The following is a 23,822-nucleotide window of genomic DNA, read 5'->3' as shown; positions in this document are numbered from 1 at the left end:
TGTCCAAGTGACTATTCTGGGAGGATTAGACGGGGGATTTTTCAAGACTAATCTCTTTAAATGAAAATTTCAGAATTTGATTAATTTTTTTAATCTGCACATGGATTTGCATAAAATTACCACACTGCCTCATTCACATTTTGTAAAAAAGAAAATGTCTGTGGCTGGGATGGACTGGTCAGCTGTGAAGGGTCCACTACACAAGTGGGCGTGCAGGGACAGGGTGAAAGGTCCTTTTACTCCCACTCACTGTGGCGCTCCTGCATTCATAACTGGGAAAGAGGGTGATGGTGGACAGAAGCAGTATGGTGAGACCACAGAGCTGTAGAGAGGGTTTGCTAGGTGTGTAAGGGAGAAAGTAGGATGGAGTCTGAATATCTTTGCTTCAAGAATATGCTGAGCTCTGGGAAACCCAGGAGTCCTAATTTCCAATACATGGCTTTCTATATGTTTCTTGGAAAAGAAATATGTTGCTCTCATGACTGATTTACTCACCAGGAAAGTGTCAACATGGTCTCTTTGCCTTTGATGGGGAATGTAGCCTAAGGCCAAATACAGGGAAGCTAAGTGTTCTGTTCAGCATTTTATATATATATAGATCAGTATCATTAGTAAAAAAATTAACTGGATTTGACATATGCATCTTACTAGTTTTTCTAGGTCACACACCCTTCACTCTCTATCTACCTTTTGGAAATGATGTTCCCATGTGCTGGGGATTGCAGGGAAGAAAAAATTTTCACTAAAAAATCATTCTGTAGCTCAACGCAGAAAAGTACTACCCTGAAGCCAAGTTCATGCCAAGTCTACTTCCTTTCATGCTGTAATTTCTCAAACTCCCTATTTTGAGTCAACTTGCAATCAAAGTTGAGAGTCATTTAAAATACAGGGAAGGATCACAGTATTCTAGAGAAGATGAAAAGTTGCCAGCCTTGAGGACTGGAATAATAGAAAGGGGTCGAAATTCAGTACTGCAAAATACAAGGTCATGATCTTCGGGATTAATAGCAAAAAATTATGAGGTCCTCAGTTGGAAACAGCATAAGAGGAGAAAGAGCCAGGAATATTAATCAGTCACAGGATGAGAATTACAGCTGCCCTCTAGGCTGAGACAAGAAGCTATGGGGAAAGCAGAAAGCAGCAGATGTAATCTACCTTGACTTTAGTGAGGTTTTTGACACAATTCTCATGGGCATGCTGAAGAAGTGTGGGCTGGGCAAACACAGTTAAGACTCGAAGGAAAACAGCTTGACCACTGGGCTCAGGGGGTAAAAATCAGTGGCTCAGGATTCACTTGACAGTGGTAATCAACAGGGAATCTGTTGGAGTTCATATCACCCCGTGGCTTCATTAGTGACCTGGAGAGTAGTGCAGAGTGCCTGATTTGGGGGAGTGCCAATAGAGTCACCTTCCAGAGGAACAGTCATAAACTCAAGGTCAGGGCCAACAGAAACTTCATGATGCTCAGCAAGATGTGTGAAGTTTTGCTGCTGGGGCAGGATCCCCATGCATCAGCATGGCCTGGGAACCAAGTGGTGCAACCAACTAAGGAGCAACTTAATAACAGCTACAACTACTTGAAGGGTGATTATAAGGACAGTGGAGATGAACCCTTCTTGGTAGCGGCAGAAAGGAGCAATGGCCACAAGTTGCAGGTCAGGACGTTTGTGTTGGACATTAGCAAAAAGCTGTTTATTGAGAGGGTTGCATAGCACTGGATCAGGCCACTCAAAAAAGCTGTGGTCTCCGTGCTAGGTGGTTTTCAGGATTTCACTAGACAAAGCCATGGCCAAGCCGATCTTGTGGTGGTGCTGGTCCTGCGCTGAGCAGAAGGGTGGAGCAGGCAGCTCCAGAGGTCCCTTCTCCCTACACTCCTGTGATTCTGTGTTGTAAGAGCAGGAACAGTGTTCGATGCTCCGGAGCATCACGCTTAGTTTCAAGAGCCCATAAAGAGATGCCAAGTTGCAGGATACAAGTCCTCCACACAAGCCTCCAGACATAACTGTTACCCACCGAGAATCATCACTCCCAGCAGAGTCCAACAGAAATATATTCACTTGACCTGTGTCATTTCCAGAAGCATCTCTCTGAAATTCACTCAACCCATCTGAGCAAGCACAGGTCCGTCTGTATTGTGCAGGTTATGGTGGTATCCACTATAGAAATGCATAGGACGACTGACTGCATTTGATCAATATTACTCAAGCAGGAATTAAACATTTTTTCCATTAACTAGGGGCATTATCCGTAATTCCTACTTAATGTGACACTTTGCTAGGAGGTCCAATTATCCTGCCAGATAAATTCCAGTTTGGTATAAACTGACAAACTGAGTTCCAATGATTAGGAAGAAAGGCAGAAGAAAGAATAAAAAGGGAGTGACAAAATATCAAATCAACAACCCACGGTGTTATACAACTCTAAAACTTAGCTAAGTACTGTAGGTGTTTTGAAGTAAATTGTCTTATGATGGTATTGGTGAGTCACCTTCAGGGCCCAGATGAGATAATCCAAGCTTTGATCATGCAATTTACAGTATGCAAGAGGCTCATGCTTCTCTAAAATCTCTCATCATATTAAAAATCAGTGGTAGGTTTGAACTGACCTGCAATGGGATAGCTGACCCTGAGACTCTCAGAAGTAAGGAAGGCGTCTTTTGTTGAGTCTCCTTAAGAGTCTGGTGTGAAAATCTGGTCTCCGTTTCAAAGTAAAAATCGATGAATCATTCCAATGAGGCAGTCCCATCACAGCATGGAAGGGTGAATCGGATTAGATGTCTAAACCTGTAATGGTGAACTCTGGTAAGCAAACAGTAAGAGCAAGTAATCTGAGAAAAAAACTTTTGTTCAACTAAATCATATACACATATAATTAACAATACATACACAATAATTAAACATGTTTCAATGACATGGAAGCAGACCTTTGACAATAGTTCCCAGACTTACTGTTGTTTGACCACATGAGGGCAATAGTATTCTAAAAGCAAAATCAAGCTGTTGCCGAGACTATGAATGGAAAAGGCAACCAACATTCATGAAGGCATTTTTTTCCCCCTTCTTTTGATTCTGAGTTTCTAGGGGACTGAAATGAAAATAGATCTGGTGTTCTTCTAAAATTAAAATAGTGTGGTGCTATTTTAAATAGCTGTTTTAAAATTAAAATAGCAGGTCCTACTATACTCCAGAAATAACTTTTTAAGGTAAGAGATGAACAAAAACATGAACTCAGAGCCTGACATCAAGATTCCCGACGGGAAAAAGTAACAGTTCCAGGGTGTCTGTGTTGGAACTTCAGAAGCCAAGGCGTCTTTCTCAAAGGTGAAACGTGTGCTGCTCATCTTTTACATCTCATGTGGTGTAAAGCCGCAATACTGCTTGGAGGCCAGGTTTTAGAATAAAAAATACTGGGAAATTAAAAAAGCCTCATAATTGAACTTAAAGTAGGGGAGAAAGGAATGAGAAAGCGATCGCTGTGTATAGGAGGGGGACCTAACCCTGGCCTTGCAGTGGGTGCAGATACCTGCGGGAAAGGCCTCCCGCCGCTGAGGAGCTGGTTCTGCGACGGACAGGGCCGATGGCCTGGGGGGGGAGCTCCCCGCCATGTCTCTGCGGTTCCCTACGGCCCAACTGGGAGATCGGCGTAGGCCAAGAGCCCCACGAACGCCGCTTGCTGGCCAGTTACCGCGGAAAACGCGGAGAAATACGTTAAATCCCGCACCGGGCACATTCTGCGCAGCGTAAAGCCCGCCGGGGGGTGGCTGAACGCGGCCGCAGCGCGCAGGCCCGGCGGCGGGAGCGCGGCTTCACCCCACGTCCCTCCAGCCACGCGACGCCGGAAGTGACGCCCGCCAGCGGCGCGAAGCCGTTGCCCGCTTACGGGATGACGTCATGCCCCTCACCCTGACTCCCTCCCGTCACAGCGAGGCACGGGTGGGTGAGCGGTGACGGCTCAGCCTCGCCGCGGCCTCCCGACCCTACCCTGGGTCGCCCCTTCCTACCCGGGACCCCGCGGGGGCAAAGCTGGGCTCCCTGCCACACTCAACATGGCGGCCGGGTACCTCCCGCTGAGCCCCGCCCCCCATCCCGGCAGGCCTTGCGCGCGCGCCCGCCCCCGCCCAGCAGCCCCAACGCCCCGCCGCGGCCGAGCGCGCGCCCCCCCTTCCCCCTTCCCAGGGTGCCCCGCGCGCCGCCCCCTACCGTTCCCGGAGCAGCAAGATGGCGGACACAATGAGGAGGAGCCGCCTCTCCGCGGCCTGAGCGGGCCGAACTGAGCCAGAGGGCGCCGCCCGCCCCGGCCCGCCGCCCCTCCCTGTTCTCTGCCGATCCCCGCCGCCCCGCGAGGCCCTGCCCGTCCGCTCCTGCCGCCGCCCGGAGCCCCGCCCGGCTCACCTCAGCGCCGCCGCCGCCCTCGGCGCGGCCCGGCCTGGCCCGGCGGCGGGATGAAGCTGACGGACAACGTGCTGCGGAGCTTCCGCGTGGCTAAAGTCTTCCGCGAGAACTCGGACAAGATCAACTGCTTCGACTTCAGCCCCAACGGCGAGACCGTCATCTCCAGCAGTGACGACGACTCCATCGTTCTCTATGACTGCCAGGAGGGCAAGTGAGTGGAGTGATCCGGCCCGGCCCGCGCCTCAGCCGCCCCGGGGTGGGGGTCCCTGCCTTCGACAGGGCTGGGGGAGCTACTGGGGCGGGGGGGGCTGTCAGGAACGCTGCCGTGGCCGCTGCCTGTTGCGGCGTTTCGGGAAGAAGCTGTGCCCGGCTTCTCACCGGTGCAGCTGCACTGAGGAGGTGGCAGGTCTGGCAAGCTTTAGCTTTGCATTTGTTATTTTTTAGCGTAGGCTTGTAAGTGGAACTGCAACGGTGTCTGACGCGGCGGGAGGGGATTATAAACGGTTAAATTGGGGCGCAGAGATAGGAGCAGCATGGTTTTGTTTGCACCACGGGTGTCTGTCCTTGTTAGGTCAGGTAGGCTGGAGCCAGCGATGGTGATTTCCCAACTGTAAGAGAGCTCACTGTTTTGAGAACTAAGGAGTTGTTAAGCTTAAGGGTTGAGTCTGGTCACATTTCTGGGCTCTGGGTTGTTACAGATACGTAAACGGACTTCTCGAGCTCCTCTGGGCCTAAGTCTTGCTAATTAAAACTGGAGTAATTGCTGTGAGCAGTGTACAGATTATCCATTTTAAACAACCTAATTTGAGTGTGACTTCTTGGATGAATGCTTTAAGCCAAAAGGTGGTGTGGTGTGTGTTTACTATAACTTCTGAAACCTCCATGGTGTTTTCTGTAAAACCTAGTTCCTAAGTGGCATCTGGGAACGTTGCAGATAAATGTGGTCCTCTGTGCTTTGAATACTTTTCTCTAGTTGTGTTTCTATCTGTAAAGCATAGCTAAGATACATGTGTGATTTACATGTGTCTTCAAATGTTGCCATAATTTATATTTATCAAGGTGTTTATTGATTTCTGTTACTTAAGGGTAATCAGTTAAGGGGCGGGGGTGTTTCTCACTTAGCAGAGTTGACCAGTTTATCTTCTTCCATTGATCATAAGATGCTCATCCAGTTTTATGGAGAAAACCCCGGAAATTTGCACAGCACTTGAGATACAGTGCTCTTGTTCAAAGGATAAAAATGGGTGAATAAGACCACCAGTAACACTTGCGGTTGATGTCTTGAAACATATGCAAAAGGCATTTGTATTCTATGAAAGCTGGAACAAATTGTGTCAAATCATGTCATTATTCCATTAGAATCTTTCTCAGTTGGTAAGAACTGAACACTGGGCTGCTTTAAATTCTTTTGAAATTTAAGTTTTAGTTTTCATGTGTTTCTTGGTGTAGACATGTAATTCTGAGGTGAAGTGATTTTTATTTCATGAAGTCAAGACTAGTAAGCATCACATATGTACAGAAAGTGAAAGAAAATTGGGCCTGTGTGTTGTAGGGGAGACAATAAAAAGAACAGGGTAATGCAGGAATGAAAAAGAAATATCTAAGGAGTACCAGGAGGTAGATGTGTCAGCGTTGTGTATATTTTCTAGTAAACCAGGTATTCCTAATTCTCCTGCTTTTTCAAGCAGACCAAGACACCATACTTACTGTGTTTGAAAGATTGCATACTGCGTGTTCTTTTAACCAGAGAAGTTCTCTTATACCGGTTATTATCTGTTATTTTACAGTTCTTTTTTTTGCTTGCTTTACACGTTAAAATTTTTGGTGTTCCCTGTCTGACAAGAGCGAGTTCTTATTTGAAATTATTTCATTTTTGTTTATGTAAGAATAGGTAACTTTATACGTGTGGTGTCTGCCGTGGATAGTATTCTAGATCCTACTTACGTACAATAGTAGAAGGGCTGTGATGTTAATGCAGGTGGTATTGATTGCTCTTCCCCCTTCAAACTTGTAAAGAATAGTTTGATGGGTTGGGAGGCATTTAGTCCTTTCATCCCTATCTCCATCTAGTCCTAATGTGTGCTTTACAGGCAGTGGGTTTGCTTTAATTAACTTAAATGTAGAGGATCGATGGTTGTCTACTGCAGTGCTACAGGGCAATGAGAGTAGTTTCGTCAAGGTTACCGCTGTTTCAGGATACATTTCTCCAGTGGTTATACAATTAATTTGAGTTTTTCATGTACTGTCAATAGACTTAGAAGTGTAACTGCGATGTTTGGAGGTACCTAGGGATGCAGAACACTTTCTGTCACCCTGGAAAGTTTTTATCTGTGAATTACTTTGTCACTAGAGATTAATGTGGAGATGAAAATCAAATCTGTGAATGATTGTTGTTGTGACATGGTGTAATTTGGCAGTTTCAGGCCTATAGTATTGGTTGTTGGGTTTTTTTCTTAAACCACAATTTTAAGGGCCTGAAACTGTCACCTTCTTGTATATGTCAGGAGGAAACATCCTGCTTGCTGAGTTTCAGTGTAAGATCCTCTGCCTCATCAAATGGCCTGAATGTTAGAACTTTTCCCATGTAAAAGTGGCAAAATTTGGGCTTTTTTCCCCCCCTTGTTAATGAGGAGTTCTGCTGGTAGAATTAAAATGCATCTGTGTGTTTATACTTTAGGTACACACTCACCTAATTTGATTTGTTTGCCATACTTAAATGAGCGATAGAGCTGTGAGAATTGTTACCAGTATGACTAAGCCCCATCTCAGTGAACTTCAGTTTCTGTAAGCGTCAGGACGGTTTAAACAGTGATGTGTAGCCAGGGGCCGACAGGACAAGATTACCTCTGTGAACTGATTCCCTTATCTATTTTCTGAGCTTTGGCAACCAGCTTGAAAAATTTGTCCTGCTTCTTCATGAGCATCCAGTAATTCTGGACCTGAGATTCCACCTATATTTCAAAAAGTGTAAACAACTACATTTGTGTTATTTTTTTAAAACCCATTTGCATCACCAAATACCTCCACAATAGGCTGGCTCAGAAGCATAACCAAGAGTCTTACCTGTGTGCCTGTTGGGGCTTAAGAATGAACTCTGGAAACCTTTAGAATCGAGTTGTGTGTTGGGACATAACAGCAGTCCTTGAGGCTGGGAACAGGAAGGCTTGTGGCTGCAAGTTTATAACCCTGGTATGATACAATGGTGGCCTAGCAAAAGTTTAGTTTGTATTTTAGTATGTTTCAATTGTGTATTATTTATACAAATAAAGAGGTGAGAGGTCTGGACTCCTGCTTAGCTGTGGTGTTTACTAGATGTATCAGCCTGGTTTTGGATGATGGTTTTACCTGCAGTAGTAGTGATTTGAACCAATGCACAGATACTATTACAAACCTCGCCCATTTTGTCTCATCTTTATAGCAGATTTGGCTGCGATCTCATAAAGTATTTTTCTTTTGCGATACTGCTTGATTTGCAAGTAGGCTGGATAGATTAACCTTTTAGCTTGGAATTATGTTTAATGATTGTGATTTGTTTAAAAAAATATGTAAAAGCTTTGTTTTCTTGTTTCTGTTTTTAAATAGTCAGTTGGGAACAGGCAGGCAGCCTTGTGTGAAGTGACTGCTTCTGCTTGTATTGGCTTACATGAAAACTTCATCTTTCTTAAAACTCAGAAGTACTTTCATTCTTTTTGGTAAACGTGCTTTTGTCCATCTGTTGATTTTTATTTTCTCTGTGTATATTCTTTACTGTATATTAATTTATTCTGGATAGAGCTTCTAAGCTTTAAACTTTTCATAGGTATGGAAGAGCCAGACTAGGCATGAGAGCCTTGGCATGTTTTGAGGTTGGTGGGGTTTTTTTTTCAGTGTGATTTTTTTTTTTCAATTTGGTTAGCAGCATAGCTGAGGGAACTGCAGAGAGCAGTATAGGAAAGTATTTCAGGCATAACGTTACCGAATTTTGGTGTCTAAATTTACATTTGGTGTGTTGTTTTCAATTTGTAGCATGTTTGCACCTGAAAATTGATTTTAAAATCTACTGAAGGAACTGAGGAGGAATCTGTTGAGGTTTGGTCCAAGTGTATAGGTGGTGTATGGGTTTTAATTACACTTCCTGTATTAGCTTTCAGTTAATGGAAGCTTGTCCCCAGCAAGTCCGTTTGAAGTCAGAACCCTATGGCTTCTGCTGTTTGAGAATTAATCTTTAAGAATGAATATCTGGTTTTGTTCTGATATGAACTCATGCTCCTATTTGGGTGTGTCAATTTGAGGCCAATGAAAACAAGGAAACTGATAAAACTTCTCTTTTGGCAGCAGTATTGGTTTAAACCATGCCTGCTGTTTGTTTCCATTCCCCATGCTGTTGCCTTTGGTTTGTGTTGGTAAAATATTTTGTGGGCCTGTGTAATTACTGGAGTTATGAAGTTCTGGATTAAAAATAACTCCCGGAAGAGACTGTATTATTTCTGGTGTTGATCAGTACCCCAGTTGGTTGACTGCCCAACTTTGAAACCTCTGTGTGCTACCTCAGTTGAGGAAGAAAAGGGAGGAGGGTAGTGGAGACCTTGCACTGCTTAAACAGATGCTGCTGCTGCAAGGCAACACCTACTAACCAGCTACTTCCAAGTTTACTTTGCAATTTAAATTTCTAGTACTACAGTACATCACTTGCTTACCAGACCCCTAAAAATCCAGTTCTGTATGTTGTCTTCACTCTCACTAGAATATCTTTAATTCTGTTGCAAAATGTTACGTTTGAGTTTCATGCTTTAATTAAGATCGGATATGAATATAATTCTCCAGTAGTTTGAGAGTCCCTGTGTTACCACTGCTTTTATAGACTACTAGTATATATACGTCTTTGTGTTAATACCAAGAAGCCCTATTCTGAATGAGACACCCTGTTCTAGGTTTTGAAGTAACATAAACCAAAAAGACAAATTATTCTCAATCTAAAATAAGCAGCAGATGATTTAAGAGATTTGGATAGGCAAGGGAGTGATGAGGCAGTGCTGCTTGACATTACGGGCTTGTTATGCTAGCTCCTCGTATTCTTTCTACAGTAGACATCATGGTAAAAAGAATTTTTGGAGGAAACTAATAAGGGCATTTTGCAGGTGTTCCAAGGAACTCCTCAAGCCTAGGGATGATCTTGGGGAAAGCACCATTTGTTTGAAAATCAAATACAAAAGCTTTTCTTTCTTCATATAAAAACATTTGACTCCTTGAAACAATCTTGTAATATCTCAATAAAAGCAGGCCTTGTTAATGTGGTGAGTTTTGGTTTGTGCTTTTTGTTGCAGTGAGTGCAGTTATTTCTGCTTCCTTCTGACAGACCAAAGAGAACACTGTACAGTAAGAAGTATGGAGTGGACCTCATCAGGTACACACATGCTGCCAACACTGTCGTGTACAGCTCCAACAAAATAGATGGTAAGTGATCCACTGGAGTTGAGCATATTTAATCTTGCACTTAAAATTACATGCCTGGATAAATAGCTCTGAAGAGTTGGGCAAAAATTACAGCAACTTTTCAGTGATAAACACGCTGAGGCAGAGGAATTAACGTTCAACTCCTACGCACAAACTGTGATACTCCCTTGAGCATGCTGACATGAGTTTTGTTCATTGGTGCAATAACTAGGGGATTAAACATTGTTAGTGCAATAAAAGTTCAGTTCTTGATTCTGCTGTTCACTTTGCTGTTTGATACCAGTGCTGTCAGTCAGCCTCTGTGCCTTAATTTCTTACGCATGAAAGGAGGTAGAAGAAGTGTGTGGCCAGAAGGTGGGCTAAACACTGAAGCTCTCTCTGGTATACATACAAGTCAGCTGCGAAGGAAGGGAGGGCAGGAAGTTCAGTTAACTCAGAGGATCACCAGCCAAGCCTGGAGGAGGTCACAGAGCTCTTCTGAGCTTAGCTTTGGTTCTGTTAATCTGTTTTTTCCACGTGATAGACAGAATGCCCATTTTCACACAGTTTCTCCCCAGTCAGCGTTGGAGATAGCTACGCTTTGGTGACATTGAAGGGCTTCTAGAGCTATGTGATGGGCTCTCTATTAATGTATTTGAATTTAATTTCAAATTTAAGAACTGGCACAGATAGGTACGTTGATTGTTCCTAAGGTTGGAAACAGCTAGTGTAAGTTTCAAATTTTGCCTGTTTTGTTTGTTGTAGCCAGTGTCTGAGAGTTTTCCAGTGAACAAGTTCTGTTAGCACAGCACTTTATAAATGGGTTTTAACATTGTATTTGTAAACTCATGATCATTTCTGGAATAGTGGGTTTGTTTAATTTTTTTCCTTTGCAGAGATGGAGCTTGACATTAGAGATACCGGTGCCCTGTGGTGTCTACTAGGTTACTTAAGGAATTTTAAAAGAATATGAATTTAGAGCAGATGGAAGTCAAGAGTTAGGAAGTCAGGTTAAACTAGAACAAGCTGGGCCTGAATCTAGAGGAACAGGGAAGTTTTGATGGAATTGGATTTAATGATGTAAAAGGATTAAAAGCATGATGGGAAGCACTTTTTAGTCTGTTTCACAGCCTACTTACTATTTTTTATTAAGTTATTACTTTGTTATGTTACATTTCTGACTTGGCTGTTATTTAATTTACAATTCATTAACAATTGACAATTTAGTGAAGCATTTTTAATGCAGTTTTGAATGAGTTTTTATTTATAAGCATTGATAAGCCTTTGAAGAACCAAAACCTTAAAGAGTCTTCATCCTGCAGGGTAGCATTATGATAAATACTTGATTAGAAGAAAAGAAAAAAGATAGAATGTGAAAGTATTTGTTGCTGTTATGAACCGCAAGGCTAATAAAACCAGCAGTGTGTTCTGTAGGGGTCCAGATACTCTCTAGTCCCTAACCCATGCAGTCTTAGGGAAGGAGCATTGTATTTAACATGTTACACAGTTATTGGGAGGGAAAATTAACCCAGGAATGTTACACTTGCTGGCACTTGTTCCTGAGCATTTATGTGTTGGAGTTGCTAACAATCCACTTCCGCTTCTGAAGATTTCCTCAAGACCTTTGAACCTAGTTCCTCTTGCCTGATTCCAGGCTGAGGTAGTAGTTTGTACAGTTTGAGGGTCTATGATACCACCCGGTACAGGAGATAACTGTACAGGCCACTGCCTTGCCTGGGACAGAGCGCTGCCAACAAAAAGGATCACAAAGGATCACAGTTCCCCATTGCTTCCCCTTTAGCAAAGGAAGATGAAATTCTGCGTGGATACTTTGGAAACCAGGTAACAACAGTTCTTGCAGGAAAAACTAGAGATGTGTATTAACAGCATGCTTGAAGCTTATCGATTCTAGCCACCACAGGATGTGACACTGGTATTGAGGCTTTATGTTTTGGACAGTAACCTCACATCACTTGGAGCCTTTCAGAATGGTGTGTCATCAGCGTCACGTTTCCAGCTTGATCAGTCAGCTTTAGTTTTCTTGTCAAATTCTGGAAGGTGGTCTAGGACTCTAATCTTAGCTTGATCAGAAACCTCACGCAAAAATGGTAACTTGATCATTTTTTTCACAGAAACCAAATGTTGCTGAATGAGCCTTTCAGAAAGCTCTGAACACGTGGTGGCTTGACCTTGGCTGGATGCTGGGTGTCTACCAAAGCTGCTCTATCACTCCCCTCCTTCAGCTGGACAGGGGAGAGTAAATATAACAAAAAGCTCACGGGTTGAGATGAGGACAGGGAGATCACTCACCAATTACTGTCACGGGTAAAACAGACTCAACTTGGGGAAATAGTTTATTACCATTCAAATCAGAGTAGGATAATGAGAAATAAAGCTAAAAGTTAAAAACGTCTTCCCCTCACCCCTCCCTTCTTCACAGGTTCAGCTTCACTCCTGAATTCTCCCACCTCCTTCCCTGGCAGCACAGGGGGACAGGGAATGGGGGTTGCAGTCAGTTCACACTTTCTCTGCCACTCCTTCCTCCTGAGAGGGAGGAGGACGGACTCTTCCCCTGCTCAAGCATGGGGTCTGTCCTATGGGAGACAGTTCTCCATGAACTTCTCCAGTGTGAGTCCTTCCCACAGGCTGCAGGTCTTCAGAGACTGCTCCAGCTAGGTCCCTTCCTTCAGGAACAGACTGTTTCAGCATGGGTCCCCTGTGGGGCCATAAGTCCTGCCAGTAAACCTGCTCCAGCGTGGGCTTCTCTCTCCGTGGGGCCACAGGTCCTGCCAGGAGCCTGCTCCATCACGGGCTTCCTACAGGGTCACAGCTTCCTTCCGGTGTCCACCTGCTCTGGCACAAGGTTCTCTGCTGTTAACCTCCGTGGGCTGAGTGGGACAGCCTGCCTCACCAGGGGCTTCACCATGGGCTGTATGGTAATTGCTGCTCTGGTGCCTGTAGCACCTCCTGCCCTCCTTCTGCACTGACCTTGGCATCTGTGGAGTTCTTCCTCTCGTGTATTGTCACCCTTCTGCTGCAATTTTTGTTGCGCAGGTTTGGGTTTCTTTTCCCCCCTTCTTAAATCTGTTTTCACAGAGGTGCTACCATTGTTGCTGATGGGGCTCAGCCTTGGCCTGGGCAGTGGTGGGTCTGTCTTGAAGCCAGCTGCCATTGGCTCCATTGGACATAGTGGGAGCTTCTAGCAGCTTCTCACTTAATTCCCCCCTGTAGCCCCCCTGCTACTAAAACTTTGCCATGCAAACCCAGTACAATACAGTACCCTTTACGAGTGTTAAAATGCTTTGTGCATATTGCATTCTCTTGGCTCTTCTTCTTCCAAGTCAAAAGTAAAAATGCCCTTTTCCCTCAGTTTATCTTTGGAGCCTCAGCAGAACTTGCTACAGCAGTAGGGAGTCTCTTGGCACTGTGTGGAGCAGATGCATAACACCAATCTCATCCGTCCAGCAACAGCTTAAACTAGTGTGAGAATGGATTTTGCTGATGCTCTTTTCAGATATCAGAGGTTTAACTTGTGCTCTTCACGTTGCGCTGCTCAGATGGATCTGCACATAAAGATTAAAAAGTGGCTTCTGTGCTTTAGTAATTGTTCCTTCCTACAAGGATTTATTTTAATCTTGGGAGAAAGTGGTTAACAGTGTCTTCCAAAATTCTGGGCTACTCTTTGTATGTTCACCTGTACTTGGAATAAAATTACCGTCTAAGAAATGTTGTAGGTGCTGCTCTGATTTATTCAATGTATTTTTAAGATTGCTTTAAGTGGACAAAGCTTTAGATTACTCCTCTGTCCTCTTCCTAAAGCTTAGCTAAGTGCAGGGAATGTGTGAAGCTGTTGATTGTCAGATTAAAAAAACAGAAGAGAGATTTGCTATTTTTTAATGGTCTTGTCCTGGCTTTGAAGTTCATGGTTTTATGTTTTCTTTGGCTAAATGCTAGAATTTGCACATTTCCTATGCTTACTGTTTAGTTGGAGACTTACTTGCTGGATGTGTATGTGGGTAAGAAAGACAGAAGATTCATGCGGTCTAGCAAAAAAAAGTGGTGGTATCAACTTTGTAAATTTGATACTCTGTTTTGTGGGAATGATGGAATAAAACCTACTAGTACTTCAGTTTTAGTGACTTTGAAATTAACTAGCATAAATCACATGGCAGGTTGCCTTTAAGGTGTAATATGACTTCGGACTGTGGGAAGTATCTTTTTCTGGTGTCTGATTTCCAGTTCTGCCTTGGAAACCAAGTTGTTTTATGTCTATTTGACTTGAAATTGAGTGGCCAGACTTACTGTGGCAAGATTACCATTGCTGTGGGGAGCAAGTTTATTGTGTGACCACTTTTAGATAACATTGGGATCATGGTATAATAAAGTTTATGGTTTTTTTATGTTTTCAGATACAATCAGATACCTCTCCCTGCATGACAACAAATACATTCGGTATTTCCCGGGACATACAAAAAGGTAAGATGTGGCTTGGAGACAGTACAGGAGAAATTGAAATAATGATTGTAGTGAGCTCGAGTTACATTACACTCGATTTGCTCTGGTTTTCGCTTTGCAGAACTGTTCATGGTAATTATGAGCTTGTACGCAGCTGTTGGGGTAGGCGTTGCTCCATTCGCTTCTTTTGTGTGTCTCTGATGCATGTGGTCTTCTGTGTTCTAGAGTGGTTGCTCTTTCAATGTCTCCAGTGGATGATACTTTTATTTCTGGATCCCTTGATAAGACTATTCGACTTTGGGATCTCCGCTCTCCAAATTGCCAGGTAGGATATCAAATTAATGTGTATAGTGTGTTGCATTTTTAGTTAGAAGCATGAAAAATGGTTGTGGGCTTGTTATAAAACAAAAATACTACCAGAACTGGATGCTACTGATCTCGTGTTGATGCCTTCCTGGAATGCTGAAGGAGCCTCAGTCAGAAATATCTGCAAAATATGTATGTCACGTTGTGTAACATATCACACTTTCACCTATGTCTCTGCTGGAGAGGTGCTGGGAAGAGCAAGAATAACACCCACAGCTGATAAAACAAGAGAAGAGCTGGGTGTCATCTTGTTCATCAGGCTGCTACCCCATGCAGACAGTGTTCTCTCTTAGCCAGCATCTTTCCTGGGTTGGGAATGCATCTCAGCTGAGTGCTTATAGTATGTGTTTAAGATTGATGCCTTAATGCAATTAAATTTGAAGAAACTGATGACCTGAAGTAACACAGCAGTCATATGGTCGACCCCCTCCTTGCATCGTCTTTGTTCTTCATCAGACCTTTTTGTGAGCAGATTTAACTTTCTAGAAAAGCAAAACCCTATTTGTTTTTATTTATCTTGCTGGAATACTTTACTTTTTTTAGTGGAAGCAGGCATTGTATGCTGAGAAAAGTACCAGAGCTGGCAGCAGGGGCAGGAATGAAAGCCTAGGAGTAGAAACTCCACCTTTTATTGGTGATGAGCTGTTTTGTCCCTCTATCTGGACATGTAGTGTTGTGCTCTCATATTTTCCCATCTCACTGGAACCATTTTGCTTACGAGAGGGCTATGTACTTATTCCAGATGATGCAACTGTAAAGGAAGAAAAGGTTATGTTTCTTAGAAAATGATTTTATCTGTCTTAAAACTAAACCTTTTCTGACAAGAAATCTTAATTTTGCCTTTCTCCGGGAGTATGCCTTTAATGCTAGTGTGTAAGTTTCCCTTGGGACGAATCTCGATCTCGAAATTGCTACAGATGAGATAGGGCTGTAAATTCAGCAGCAGTTCTGTGATTTATGATAATGGCTGAACTTGTAAGAATGGTAAAACTAGGACTTGTAACAGGAAGCTGCATCCAGCAAAGTTTGGGAAACAGGTTAAGGAAGTGTTAGTTGTAATTTTCAATGTCTGCATGAGATGGCAGCCGTACTGCCTAGAGATACTACCGGGAGAACCAGAGGTGTCTTGACTTGTGAGGACCCTGAGTATTGGCTGGCTTACAGCCTAGCCTTCAGAGATTGCTGGGGAAACTGGCCTAAATTGGAAAGAAAAGCGAGTAGGAGAAAAGTCTCTAGACTTCTCTAAAGAAGCATGGTATTTCAGAAACACAGAAACTTTTTCTGTGTATTTTCAGTTTAATCAAAGATGTGTTCTTGTTTATGTGCATAGTTACATAAAGACATTTGGCTAACATGCACAGACCTGCCAGTCAGGATACAGAAAATTATGTATCTTGTTGGCTTTTACCAAATTTTATCAAGTCTTTTCTACTGTGACAGTTAAGGAAAAAATAACATTAAAAATAAGCACTGATAGTAATCTTTCAATTTTAATGTGAGGTCTGTTTGCTTCCAGAAGGTATGAGTTTTCATTAAACAGGCATGGAAAGTTCAGCAGTGGTGTTCACTGGAGATCTTGCTACTTGCTTTCAGAATGCCTTTTTCCCGCTCCTTTGCAACAAGTAATTGGTTGAGCATTGCTATCAATCCCAGCAGCAATGTTTTGTGGCACTGTCTGGTATAGTTATTAATACAGTCACGTCATCCTCCTTTCTCTGGGTACTTTTCAAGTGGATGATAGCTCAAATGAGGGCTTGATTTGTTCCAATGTAAACTTTGTTGTTGCAGCAAACTGGAAGCTCTGTATGATGACCTGAAGCAGTCATTGTTGCTTTTGAGAAGCTGATTTCTGACCCTTTGTAAAATGTCAATATTTACAATTGAAATTCAGTTGTTCTGCCCATAGACTGCTGTCCTGCTCACAGTGGGCTGAAAAGGGCAGTGGTAGAAATGTGAACATCAGTTTCACAAAATAATTTGGACTGCTATTTTCTAGGGTTTAATGCATCTCCAGGGGAAGCCTGTGTGTTCTTTTGACCCAGAAGGGTTGATTTTTGCGGCTGGAGTAAATTCTGAAATGGTGAAGCTTTATGATCTCCGTTCTTTTGACAAGGTATGCTGCCCTAACTTCTTAGGCTTTTTAGCTTGCAGGTAGTAGTCTAAACTCAGTGTTCAGGACCTGGATTTCTTTACTCCAGGTTACTGTCTGGGGTGCCTGCTTGGTATTGAGAGATTTTTCAGTGAGTAAACATCTCGGACAGAAAGGGATGCATTCTGTCACCAAATCCTGAAATCCACTCTTGAACCAATATTATACTGCTAACCCTTTTAACCTGTTCCAGACTCCTGTTTAGGCCTTTTGTTGTTGTTGGGTTTTGGTGTTTTGTTTTGGGTTGGGTTTTTTTTTTTTGCTGCTTATTTTGGAAGAACACTGGCAAAGATGGAGCCAGGATTGTCAGAAGGGATGGAAATTTCAAAGACGACTGTAATTGGGTGGGCAGCTGAACTGGCTAAGCACTGAGCACAGTTCCATGGTTTTCAAAAAAGTCAGATGACAGTAACAGTGGCTCAAGCTCTTTCTCTAACTTCAGTTATCAGCCTTCATCCTACCTTAATTTCTGCTGTTGAATGTGGTACAGTATGAGACTGTTGGGTATTGAAGTGCCCTGCTGTGGCTCTTCTGAGCTGTGGAAACTGTGGATCGATACTTCTTTGAAACTTACACGTGCAGTGACGTGGTTTTGCCATGACACTTTTATTTTGGTATCTTGGAATTAGAGATTTTCTTCTGAAAACTCTTAAACTTCTTCTGGAGCTAAGGTTAAAGGCAGACTCTTGTTAGCAGCAATGTATGCAGAGTCTGCATTGCTTTTCCCATTTTTTCTTTGAAGGGGCCATTTGCTACATTTAAGATGCAGTATGATCGAACATGTGAGTGGACAGGCCTGAAGTTCAGTAACGATGGCAAACTCATCCTCATATCAACTAATGGAGGATTCATTCGACTCATTGATGCCTTTAAAGGAGCTGTCCTTCATACATTTGGGGTAAGCATGTTGCCTGTGCTACCTGTTTGAAACCTGGTGTTCGTTTTGAAAGCAAGTGCCCTTTGGTTGTGAGATTGCTGTGGACACGCTACTACATATTCTTCTGTTTTGTGTCGTAGGGTTATAACAATAGTAAGGCTGTCACGCTGGAGGCATCATTCACACCAGACTCTCAGTTCATCATGATAGGTAAGATAATTCTTCTTGGAAAGAATTCCAGTGCTCTGAAATTAGGTGTGCTATGTAGGATTAAAGTTGTGTCTGTTGGGAAGCAGAATGTATTTAAATAGTACAATGCAGCTGTAAGCTTTCTTTGCGTTGAGAGTTTGTCAGTGATCCTCACTGGCTGTGATGTGCTTTTGTGCTGCCTCAGAGTGTTTCGGGGCTGTATGCTGGGGTCTGCCCTCCACTACCTGATGAGCAAGATACCTGTCTGTGCTTGGGCGCTTGGTCTCCTAGCCTCGTATCTTTGTACACCTCTCAGGGACATTCCTGCACAGATGAGATGCTGGGCAGCTCTGTTTTTGTTCACGTGGCTCTTGTAAACCCCCATGTCTGTGGAACAAATTCTGCTTAACCCTTGATGGAAGCAGTAGGCATCATGGCTCCCGGCATATGATTCCTCTGGCCCAGGCCCCCTTCTTCACCCCCTGCAGGATGGACTCTTGAGTGAAGTGGGTGGCAAAAAGCAGTTGCAACTCCTGTAAACCCTGGTGCTGCAGGGTGGGCACCCCAGGTTAAGCACTTCAGTCACTCTGCTGCCCAACAGGACCTGTGAACACAAGTTAAATGCATCTGTGTGGTGCTTGCTGCCCTCTCCTAGCATTTCTTTTTGTTCCTATTTATATAGCTGGTACATCCAATATGTTTAACTTTGTGGTAATTGGTATCTGGATCCTCATTTTTCCTGGATGAGTGATAGTCTTGCAAAACTTGGTGGTTTTTTTTTTTTTTTTTTTTTTTTTTAGTTCTGGCTGAGAAATTACTGATTGAAGAGGAAAGGGGGTGGGGTTCTTTGTTTAGTATGTCTCTGGAGAGCACTTTATTGCACATACTTACCTTCCTGTTTTGCCCTTCCAAATGAAAACTGTAGTGGATGAAGTTCCGAGATACTTACTTCTGTTCAGTTTTTACACATGTAAACAAGTTGTAACTTGTGTGTCTTAATTTTTCCTTTCTGAAAAGCTATACATATAATAAGTACAGAAGCGGAAGAAAACCCTTTGCATTTTTATTAGGAATCCTATTCAAAATGAGACTAAAGCAGAACTGAAGTGTAAAAATGTTAAGTGCCCAGCCTCAGAGTTTACAAAATGCCATTTTTAAGTGAAAAACCTGTTCTGTTGTAGCCATGTGGAGAGTCGACTTCTCCAGTGAGGCTTCTGGTATTTGGCATAGTGCGTTGAAATCTGGTTACCTTCAATGGTAAAGCCTTTGATTTGATTCTGTTCCTACCAAGTGAAATATTTCTCTCGTGTGTTTGAACGGAGAACTTGGGTGTGAGAATCATTGTTTCCACATCTTTTGGCCTCTTCACGCATTGGTGCAAGTTGGCAAGGTTCTTTGGATGGTGTCAGCTCTCCTTTTCTACTGGGTGACTGTTAACCTTTTTGCCAGAATAGTGTTGCACTGTGTTGCGTAGGTGAGTCTGCACTGCAGATACAAACCTGCTGTTTAGATACAGGTGTGTAAACTCTAGTGGTGTTTTGTAAGTGCCTTAGTGATATTTTGAGAGTTTTAAAGGTTAAGTGATGAAGACTAGACATGCTTGTTGCTACAGTTCTCTGACAGAAAGGGTTAGGTTCTTCATTTTCTCTGCTGACCTCTCTAATGTATCTTGTTTGCCGCTCCTGCCTGCAGGTTCGGAGGATGGGAAGATTCATGTTTGGAATGGGGAAAGTGGGATGAAGGTGGCTGTGCTGGATGGGAAACACACAGGTCCTATAACCTGTCTGCAGTTCAATCCAAAATTCATGACGTTTGCTAGTGCATGTTCCAATATGGTAAGGAAAGTGTTTTAAATTCCTACTAGCTCAGTGAGGTGCTGACCCTTTTAGAAATGAATTTGAGAAGGCTCAGTGTCACTAAGGGATGTTTCATTGGGCTTTGGTGAGAGCCAGGCTGCTGTCTGCTATGCCTTGATTGCACCTTACCTGGCCAGTAGATGTGTGGGGCAGCACACCTGGCAAGCCAGCATTTGAACAGACACATGAAAGCAGAGCAGCGAGTGAATGCACGTGCAGAAGTATGAATTCTTCAGGTCACTGTTACACGGCTGGGGTTCGCAGTTTGTGTAAGACTGCTTGCTCTGGAGAACGTGCAATGCAAACCGAACCAGCCTAAGCGAGGATTGTAATCTTAAACTGCTGGGAGGGTGCCACTGCCTCTTTGGTAGTCTCTGCCTGTGTGCTTATAGAAGGTAGCAGTGATCAGCTCCTGCAGTATGCTGTAGGAGAGATTTGTGTTCAGCTCTGTAAAAGATGTTCATTCTTTCCTCTTTTGTAGGCCTTTTGGTTGCCAACTATCGACGACTAATTCCTACGCTGCAGCTGCTGTCAGATGACTTCCATACCAACAGCAGTACATCATTGCAAGCATAATATTGGAATTGCCTAGGTCTCCTAGACTGTGCTCCTGTTCCTGCGTATGTTTCCATATGTCTTACCTCTTATCTGCTGCATTCCTTTGCAAGGACTTCTCCACTCAGCCTCCGAGCATGTTCAGAAGCGGCATGCTACACGTTTTTACCTTCCAATCCATGCCCAGCAGGCTTCAGCTGAAGTTGGAACTGACAAAGTATTATTTCTAAGAGCAATGAAGTCTGTTTTATTTACAAATATGTTTGTGGCATTTTTTTAAGCTGTAATTGTGTGTTTTCCTTCTGTAAGTGCACAAGGCTATTGACGTTCCAAGGTGGAACGTGCAGTTCCTTCCCATAAGTGCATGTTTTTCACATCTGGGATCTCTCTGGTTTCACTGCAGTCCACAGATGCAAAGTTACTTCTGTGCCAAATGTTAACACTGACAGTTTTCAACTTAAACAGCAGATGCTGGGTTCTCTTGCAGTGGAACACGCACCAAAAGAGTGGGTGACTGTAAGTACATATGATACATCCTGTCATCCTTTTTTTTTTTTTTTTTTTTGTGGCAATTGAGTGCGCAACAAACCATACAGGTTTTGTCCACTGCTAGAGCTTGCCAAAGCCTCCCTGCTGTTTGCTGTGCCAGCATCCTGGAGGGCGCATACAGTACCGCTGAGGTCTGGTCAGTGTCCCAAGCAATAAAGGAGTCTGTCAGCAGGAAGATGGAGAGACCAAACTGAGACTGAAAGCACAGTCTGCCGGTGTATCTTCCTTATGTATAATCTTGGCTGATCTTGTAAATACTGGGGGGCGGAGGGTAGTGGGGATGGGCCATATTTTTTTACTTTTAGATATTAAAGAATATGATGTGGGCCAGTATTGTGGGGTGGCTAGGCTGTTTACCTTCACCGATGCAGTTTTCCCCTCCTGGTTTGTAAATAAGTTCCATTAAATTCTCCCCACACCAGGGTTAGACCTGTATTTCTTTGTTGATAAAGCTGATGCGGTAAGTTCATCATGCATTTTGTTACAGATCCTGCAGGTTTTCAACGATAGCCCTGAAAGAGCAATGCTTCCTTTGTCAGATGGTGTCTTCAGAACTGAATTTTAAAAACCTTACATGTGACTGTGCTGACTCTGCTGTGGCCCGGCTCCAAGGAGTGCCTCTGCAAGGAGATGGGAGGGACGTGCTCTCCTGCTCCAGAGGGGCTTGTGGGTGAATGGCACAGAAAGGCTGGCCAGCTGGTCTTCAAGCCAGGTTCCAGTTTCTTTTTCCTGGAGCGCTGCATTGATCAGATGCATCCACCAGCAGGCTGGGACAGGCTCGGCATAAATGTGGTGTTCATTGTGGTTCTTGCCTTTCCAAACACGCTTGGTTTTATGTACTGGGTCACAACTAGGAACGTTGATTCTTTCCCTTGCCCAGGCACTTGTGCTTCCCCTTCCTCCTAAATGTGAAATGCTGGTAAGGTGACAGGCACAGTAATGGGTGTGCTCTCTCTGCTCTCACATGCCAGTCCATACTGGAGAACCATGTTTGAGCATTTTACCTTCAGTCAGGTGTCCAGATGTTCCCCTGTTACAGCAAAACTTCTCAGCTGTGGGGTCCTGTATGTAATTCAAAGCATATCTCTCTGGAAAAGTAAACTGGCTTGGGGAACAGCTGCTTCTGTTTTGCTTTTCCTTGCCTTCCCACCGCCTTCCACCTCCAGTCCTTGTCAGCTGAAATATGCTGTGCTATGAGCTGGGGATGGGGAGTGGGCGCTTCTCCGCTGCTGGTTCCTTTAAAGCAGCAGTGCATGCTGAGCTGCAGCATTTGCCTGTGCCGGTCAGCGGGAGGACTGCTCAGTGAGGAGTCTGATAAACTGGATGTTTGGATCAGTGCTGTGGTTGAAGCTTCTCCTTAGGCTCTGTGGCTTGCCGTTGCTGAGGCTGATGCACGCCTTCAGAGCCATTTCTAACGGCGCAGGGCTGTGATGCGAGTTTGCCAGCCTGCAGACTGGAGGAGGGAAGAGAGCAGCAGACTGATGCTTTTGATCTTGCCGAACTGGCTTGCTGTCGGAGATGCAGGTGAGAGATTTATACCATGGCACCAGCATCCCTCCTTCCGTACTGTCCCACCACCAGCACCTATAAATGCCCATCATGATGGGAGATGATTATCCCAGTCCTTGCAGTTGACTGCCTTTCCACAGCCACCTCTTCAACTCAGTATTGCTGCTTTTCAGGCTGCTGTTATACCTTTGGCGTTGCCGTAAGCAGCTGTATTTTGCAGTGGTTTTTAACATTACAGGTATTTGGAGTTTGTAGTGCATTTTAACAGTAAACTTCAGTCTTCATCTGAAGGGTCATCTTTCAGGGTTTTACCAAGTCTGGTGCCTGAGGAATTGAACAGATAGCCTCCAGCCATTTTTCTTGTTATTTTTCACTGGGAGGCGTTTGGAAGTCTTTTATTCTAAAAATGGTCTTTGCTAATGTGGTTTGAGCACATGTCTAAAGACTTGTTCAGCTCTCTTCAGCTTGCAGTGTTGTAAAATATTGTGTGTTGCAGCATGAAATCTTTTAAGAAAAAGAAGAGCAAAGCATGATCTAGAAGGACACGTATACTAAGAACATCACTGGCTTTCTGGAGTGAGGTAAATTCACAGGTTCATGTGCAGCACAGCACCAATGCTGAGTTCAAAATGAAAGCTGAATGCATTCCCAGGGCCGATTGCCAACCCACATGGGTAAAGACCTCTTTCTCGGTTGATGTGGCATGGAGTGTTTTCCATCTGCCTTTAAAAGAGGGAAATTGCCAGGTATTGTCAAGGAACTTGTGTCACGTGTTTCTACAAGGTTAGACAGGAAAGGTGAATAAAACTTTTAGCTTCCAGATTCTGTGTGCTTCTCTAAAAGTATCGGGACTGCAGTTCCTGTGCTCTTCAGGGCAAGCAGAAATGGACCTTGTTAAAAACGGCACTCCCAGGTCTAATGGAGTGTCCAGTCTTAGGCAAAGCCAAGCAGGAACCAGCATTCCCCGAATTTGACATTTAAAGGATTAATTCCTCCATGTGTTCTTTGAGATTAAGACCTTCAAAACAAGGGGGAAGTGAGACTCAACAGCCCACCTCTAAATAAGCAGTGGTGGTGATGGAGCTCATCTGCTTAGGCTGTAGGAGATTTCTAGGTGTAATTCTCTTCTCCAGGTTAGTCTTCTCAGAGATTTTTATTTTTCTTCTGAGGTTCCCAGGTCCTTGGTTAATGTCCCAGCACCTGCTCTGGGGGACACAGGAGCAACTGAGTGAACAAATTTGGAAGCGGCAGTGTATCTTTTCCAATGCCTCTTGACTGTATTTGCACTTTAAGGGACTTCACCTTGGTTTTGGGCCAGGGGCTAGGATCCCAGCGAGCCTTTTGGAAAATGGTCTCTTTGGTCATGAGCTGGTATGGGGAGTTTGACTCCTAGATGCTATCTGCCAGATGACTGTAAATACGTTTAAGTCAAAGTATACTTTGTCACAAGATACTACGTATGTGAAGAATTCAATGTTTTGGCTGTTACCAATAAATATTTTGTAGACAGATCA

The 23,822-nt window shown here is 43.7% G+C and overlaps 2 protein-coding genes across 3 annotated transcripts in view; one reads left to right on the top strand and one right to left on the bottom strand.

The window, feature by feature from the left end:
- The window catches only part of GLYCTK (glycerate kinase), a 15,654-nt gene extending 11,363 nt beyond the window's left edge, over nucleotides 1-4,291 (bottom strand). The window contains exons 1-2 of one of the 2 annotated variants that reach the window (XM_055707170.1): nucleotides 4,200-4,291; nucleotides 2,606-2,783 (exon numbers count right to left, since the gene is read on the bottom strand). The gene's annotated coding sequence lies outside the window, so the exon portion shown is untranslated. Of the gene's footprint in view, nucleotides 1-2,605; nucleotides 2,784-3,522; nucleotides 4,051-4,199 lie in introns of those variants that run through there. The other variant, XM_055707169.1, reaches the window with a different exon arrangement.
- WDR82 (WD repeat domain 82) lies at nucleotides 4,235-23,822 on the top strand. The gene is made up of 9 exons (XM_005435936.4): nucleotides 4,235-4,602; nucleotides 9,727-9,824; nucleotides 14,213-14,279; nucleotides 14,484-14,583; nucleotides 16,621-16,737; nucleotides 17,516-17,671; nucleotides 17,791-17,860; nucleotides 19,532-19,674; nucleotides 20,177-23,822. Exons 1-9 carry the CDS (start codon nucleotides 4,442-4,444, stop codon nucleotides 20,204-20,206), a joined length of 942 nt encoding a protein of 313 aa, XP_005435993.1. The 5' UTR covers nucleotides 4,235-4,441; the 3' UTR covers nucleotides 20,207-23,822.

This window comes from Falco cherrug, chromosome 4 (genome assembly GCF_023634085.1).
Source record: "Falco cherrug isolate bFalChe1 chromosome 4, bFalChe1.pri, whole genome shotgun sequence".
In the NCBI taxonomy this organism is placed as follows: domain Eukaryota; kingdom Metazoa; phylum Chordata; class Aves; order Falconiformes; family Falconidae; genus Falco; species Falco cherrug.
The sequence above is the reverse complement of the archived record's forward strand: the minus strand, read 5'-3'. Positions and strand labels throughout refer to the sequence as shown.

Bases quoted from the DNA above. Each gene is read 5' to 3' on its own strand.
- WDR82 (XM_005435936.4), top strand. From the start codon at position 4,442: ATGAAGCTGACGGACAACGTGCTGCGGAGCTTCCGCGTGGCTAAAGTC. The intron at 4,603-9,726 runs GTGAGTGGAGTG...TCCTTCTGACAG, and splicing joins TATGACTGCCAGGAGGGCAA to ACCAAAGAGAACACTGTACA. The intron at 19,675-20,176 runs GTAAGGAAAGTG...CCTCTTTTGTAG, and splicing joins CTAGTGCATGTTCCAATATG to GCCTTTTGGTTGCCAACTAT.